This window comes from Babylonia areolata, chromosome 1 (genome assembly GCF_041734735.1).
Source record: "Babylonia areolata isolate BAREFJ2019XMU chromosome 1, ASM4173473v1, whole genome shotgun sequence".
Classification (NCBI taxonomy): domain Eukaryota; kingdom Metazoa; phylum Mollusca; class Gastropoda; order Neogastropoda; family Buccinidae; genus Babylonia; species Babylonia areolata.
In genome coordinates, this window is record NC_134876.1 from 23,982,810 (window position 1) to 23,988,751 (window position 5,942).

Sequence of the window (5,942 nt, forward strand, 5' to 3'; positions counted from 1 at the left end):
GGGGGAGGGAGTGTCCGGATGGATATAGATTTGGCATCAAACCTCAAATTTGTGTTTCACCATCAGTCTGATGTGATTCAGTTATTCTCTCTCTCTCTCTCTCTCTCTCTCTCTCTCTCTCTCTCTCTCAAAAGCCACTTCGTGAAACGAATATAATTATGCTTTGATATCTGTATTTATGCTTGTTTGCTTATGTTGTCTTACTGAGTTGCACAATATTCACGTTAACCCCTTGACTTGCAGCTGAGGCCTATAAATCATGTGAATAAACCATTTTTGACTCACTTGTGTAAACAAAGTGAGTCTATGTTTTAACCCGGTTTTCGGTTGTCTGTGTGTGTGTGTGTGTGTGTGTGTGTGTGTGTGTGTGTGTGTGTGTGTCCGTGGTAAACTTTAACATTGACATTTTCTCTGCAAATACTTCAGTTGACACCAAATTAGGCATAAAAATAGGAAAAAATCAGTTCTTTCCAGTCATCTTGCTTAAAACAATATTGCACCTCTGGGATGGGCACAAAAAATAAAAAAAAAGAAGCCAAATTATATGCAAACTGCATTTACTGTTATATTTATATTTTTTGTATTCTCTAAACTTGGCACTTTGATCTGATATTCTGACACAACAACAAGAGCAGTCATTATTATCATTTTTTGTTCAAACAGTAACTTCTTTTGCAAAGCATGGAAGTTATATTTATTTTGCAAACGTTTTGGTGTAGATAGTAAAAAAGGGAAATTAACCTGTAATTAATGCTAGGGCACTTAATTTGCTTTAAACTGATCTTTCTCATCTTAAACATTCCATTTGGAAATTATACTCAATACATAAAAAACGTGTGTGTTTTACTCTCAGTGTACAGGGCTTTCACTATGTTCATTCGCCCAAGTGGTCTTTTTCGGAAAATACTAAAATCAATACGACGAGTGGACTTTACAGATCTACTGGCTGAGCCCTGAAGGTCATGGGCAAAAATCAAATGCGTACACATATTTATACACATTCAAAGCGCGTGCTCATATTCTTCGCGAACGCGAACAACGCCATTTTGTTTCAAGTTGTTGACCTGCCCGTTCAATCCTATATTCAATGGACAATACACGATAACATGTGATGTAAAGTTGGAGGAGGAGACCGTTAAATATTTATTCAGAGAAAGATTTGTGAACGCCTCATCACTTACTGGATTATGCCTCAAACTGCCATAAAAATATCCACAGAATCAGTCGGAATTCACAGTTAAAATTGTAAACCATGCGAGTTAATACCCTTGAACTGATCACGATGAAACGTAAGAAGACATGGAGGTGAACACTTCATTTGACAACTTGCACAGCTCAACGTGAGCACGTGAAAACGGAGAGTTACGGCCCTGATGAGACACACAACCCTGACACGAATACCTTGACCTTCACAAAGAGACGTGTGAACAGAACTCACCCCCCCACCCCCCCCCCCCTTTTTTTTAATACCTTTTTGACTCACTTGTGTAAACAAAGTGAGTCGATGTTTTAACCCGGTGTTCGGTTGTCTGTGTGTGTGTGTGTGTGTGTGTCTGTGTCTGGGTCTGTGTGTCTGTGTGTCCGTGGTAAACTTTAACATTGACATTTTCTCTGCAACTACTTTGTCAGTTGACACCAAATTTGGCATAAAAATAGGACAAATTCAGTTCTTTCCAGTCATCTTGTTTAAAACAATATTGCGCCTCTGGGATGTGCACAAAAAAATAAAGAATGAAGCCTAATTATATGCAAACTGCATTTACTGTTATATTTATATTTTTTGTATTCTCTAAACTTGGCACTTTGATCTGATATTCTGACCCAACAGCTAGAGCAGTCATTATTATCATTTTTTGTTCAAACAGGAACTTCTTTTGCTAAGCATGGAAGTTTTATTTATTTTGCAAACGTTTTGGTGCAGATAGTAAAAAAGGGAAATTACTCTGTAATGCTAGGGGAGTTAATTTGCTTTAAACTGATCTTTCTCATCTTAAACATTACATTTTGAAATTATACTCAATACATAAAAAGCTTGGATTTTTTTTTTTTTTTTAAGTGTATCACAAGTGAGTCTTGAAGGCCTTGCCTCTCTTGTTCTTTGTGCTATACACGTGGGAACTCTCCATCAGTTTGTTGTGTCAGTCTTCGTGTGAACAGTATATCAGTGGCTGCTTCAGCTCACTTCACACGTTTGCATCTAAACGCAATAGCAACGGCCACAACTTCACCTCAGACCGACCGACCTGAAACTCAACGGTGTTTCCGGCATGGTGCTTCACTATCGCCTGTGCAAATATCAAGGACTGGTACTGGCTATGACTTTGATTATCAGTTAATCAAAGGGAGCTCTGTTAAGTGTTCTGTTGAATAGTGTGTTTAAACTTGAATGTCATATCCTGCACACATATACTTTGGCATACTTTCTATGGAATCACACAATTAATCATCATTGTGCAACAGTTAATTTGATTAAAAAAAAAAAAAAATTAAGCTGTATTTATAGTTATGTTTGTTTTGAGTTTCGGGACACTGAAGCAGAAGGCAGAAGCTGATAAGAATTTGCCAGAGTATGGCTGCTGTCGCTTGGAATACACATATATGGCTTTCTGTCGTACTCTGACATCGTACGATTCACTTCAACTGCTCTGTCTCACAACCACAGCCTTGTTGCACATATTCACCACCTTATTCAGTATATTCTTTTTTCTTTTCTTTTTTTTTTCTTTTTTTTTTTTTTTTACAGTAAGACCCACATACCAGCATAAAAAAGTTAAAGCAGTCTCAATAGCTTGAGTTTTCTGCAGACAATAAATGCGAGACTGGCTTGTGTGTGTAGTGTGTGTGTGTGTGTGTGTGCGTGAAATTTGTATCAGAAGTAAGATTCGGCTTATGATCAACCATGTTTCTGTAGAATTTATCTTCGAGTACTTTTTCAACCTTTATATCACTGAAATAGTTGTGTTCGGAAAAAAAAAAAAAGATATCACAAAAAAGATATCAAAAAAAAAAGAAAGAAAAAAAAGTGAGTTAAGCTACGTGCCAACTATGGGTTATGGCGTAAAATAAGTAAGACGAAAGGCCACGGAGTGGGAAATATTGTGTCAGGAATTATTCTATTTCATATTTTTGGCACCTCGCGACATTTACGCTTTTTCGTTTGTTTGTTTGCTTTGTATTTGCTTTTTTGTTTGTTTGTTGTTTTTTCATATGTTGTCATGTTTTTCTCTGGCTGAGGGATCCGAAAGTTTGAAGACTGCTGATCGTTGCCCAACCACACTTTATTGTAGTCTGTGACGCAAAAATTGTGGACTGTGGTAGAGATGGAAAGGAGGGGGGGGGGGGGGGATTTTTACGTCATCTATTAATTACGTCATTGCTTCGGTCCCTAACGTGAAAGTCGTGAACTCGGCGTAATATGGCGATCCTCGACGTTTTTTTTGAACCGGTGACAAGAGTGATAACTAGCGTATTCAGATGTTATGGGGAGTTTGTTGGCAAACACCCTCTTCCTTTCATTATATTTCCAATTATCGTCTTCGGTGGTATGGGAGCAGGTCTGGTGAAATTGGAACATGAAAGCGACCTGGAGAAGGTTTACTTCCCCAAGCACAGCCGTGCCATGGACGATCGTCAGTACGTTAGGGACACTTTTCCTGACTTGGATAAGGTCTCCTTCAATTCCTTTTCTCAGAGCGACAAAGAGAAAGCCGTGAATCTCTTCTTCAGAACCATCGGAGGACAGAGCATTTTTTACTCCAAAGTCCAGTCCGAAGTGAAAGAGATTTTTGGAGGAGTCATGTCCCTCAGCAGCTCTGGCAAGACATACAGTGACATATGTGCTAAACTGAATGGCACTTGTGTCGTTGATGGACAGTACGTCTTTAGTCCACGTTTCAATCAAGCTGTAGCTCACAAGGTAGTCACGTACCCAGTCTGGAATAAGATTATTCTGTTTACCGCAATATCTGGTGTGACTCTAGACGAGGGAAAACTGGTCTCTGCCACAGTTCTCAAACTCTCCTTCAAGCTGGCAGAGGATGCCACTGACTGGAAGAAGAAGTTTCTTGAATACGCTGAAAGCCTTGACCCGACCACTGTTGAAGTAGCTTACGAGAGTCCAGAGTCCCTCAGTGATGAACTGGACAAAAGCACCAAAGGGGACATCGTTTTCTTCTCACTGACCATGACCGTGTGCTGTACCTATGCTTCCCTGGTCACTTCGGGGGGCAATCCAGTGTCCACTCGGAGCATGCTGGCCTTTGGCGGCATCCTGGCTGCAGGTCTGGGCATTGTGGGATCCATGGGTCTGCTCAGTGCCTGTGGAGTCAAGTTCGTCAACATCGTCGGCGTCATCCCTTTTCTGATTATTGGCATTGGTGTGGACGATATGTTTCTGATGATGTCCTCATGGAGTGAGCATCTTCCCAGCGATCCCACTGAGCAGAATGCGGATCACATTCCTCTGATTATGTCCAGAACCATGGCTAGTGCTGGCATTGGCATCACAATCACCTCTATTACCGACTTCTTGGCTTTTGTCATTGGCACCGTGTCCGTTTTCATGAGTGTCACTAACTTCTCTCTGTATGCTGGTGTTGGGGTTCTGTTCTGTTACCTGTCAAACGTGACTCTCTTCTGTGGCTGCCTGGTCTTCCATGGTCGTCGGGTGTATGCCTCGCGCCATACTCTCACTTGCCAAGTCTCCAAACCACGAGAGCAACTCCGGCAAGAGGGGAAATCATTTTTCAATGCTTTACTCTGTGGTGGCTCGCCACCGACGAAAGAACGGGATGACGAAAGTCCGTGCGAAAAATTCCCCAGCAAAATTCTACCTCTCTTGTTCAAAAACAATATTGTCAGCATCATCATCATTGTCCTCTTCTTGGGATATTTGGCCGTTTCTATCTATGGAACCATAAATCTGCAACAAGGTTTGATCCTCAAGGACCTGGTATTAGACACCTCCTACTATCACAAGTTCCTGATCCTGAAAGATAGATACTTTCCTACAAGAATACCTGTTGGTTTATACGTAAAAGAAATGGATGATTACATTGGAAACAATGGGGATTTGTACCTAAGCTTGCTACAACAAGTCAAAGATGATGACGGTATGGACCCGAGTATTGAGAGATGCTGGTTTACGAGCTTTAGAGCCACACAACTGTTTAACTCAAGCACCCCAGAGACATTCATCCAAAGTGTGCAGATGTTTTTGACCAAGAAGCCTGAATTCAAATCCGACGTTGTGGTGGACAGTCACAATAGTACAATCATTGCTTCACGCTGTTTCGTGTTCTCTAAAGCTAACAGTGATCAGTATGATAATGCAGAACTGATGGCCAGAATGCGTGATCTGGCTGATGACTCTCCCTTGCCAGTCTTTGCCTATCACTGGGCTTTCGTGGCCTTTGAACAGTTCGTTGCTGTGCTGCCCGCTACCCTGCAGCTTGTTGGGTGTGCTCTGGGGGTCATGACCGTGGTGACTTTCGTCTTCCTGCCACACGTCCTGATGGTTCTGCTGGTGGTACTCACCATCATCATGATCTTGGTGGGCATCTTTGGCTTCCTATACTACTGGGACCTGACCTTGTCCTCTATCACCATGATCCACCTGGTTATGAGTGTCGGCTTCTCTGTGGACTTCTCGGCCCACGTGTGTACTGCTTACCTCCTGTCCCACGCTGTCCGTCGCCAGGACCGAGCCCGTGACGCCATCCGCCATGCTGCCGGCCCCATCCTGAACGGGGCCACCTCCACCATGCTGGGGGTGCTGTTCCTACTGGCGTCTTCCTCCTTCATCTTCCAGTCCTTCTTCAAAGTCATGTTCCTTGTTATCCTCTTTGGTCTGCTCCATGCTGTCTTCTTTCTCCCTGCTGTCCTGTCACTGATCGGACCAGAAAACAGAGAACAAAACACTGAACCACAGACAGGGGGCTCTG

The 5,942-nt window shown here is 42.3% G+C and overlaps 1 protein-coding gene across 1 annotated transcript in view; it reads left to right on the plus strand.

Moving 5' to 3' along the window:
• The first annotated feature begins 3,415 nt into the window (after positions 1-3,415).
• The window catches only part of LOC143290493 (patched domain-containing protein 3-like), a 13,941-nt gene continuing 11,414 nt past the window's right edge, over positions 3,416-5,942 (plus strand). Inside the window, exon 1 of the mRNA XM_076600314.1 lies at positions 3,416-5,942. This exon is cut by the window's right edge and continues 36 nt beyond it. Coding sequence (XP_076456429.1) covers positions 3,416-5,942 — 2,527 coding nt within the window.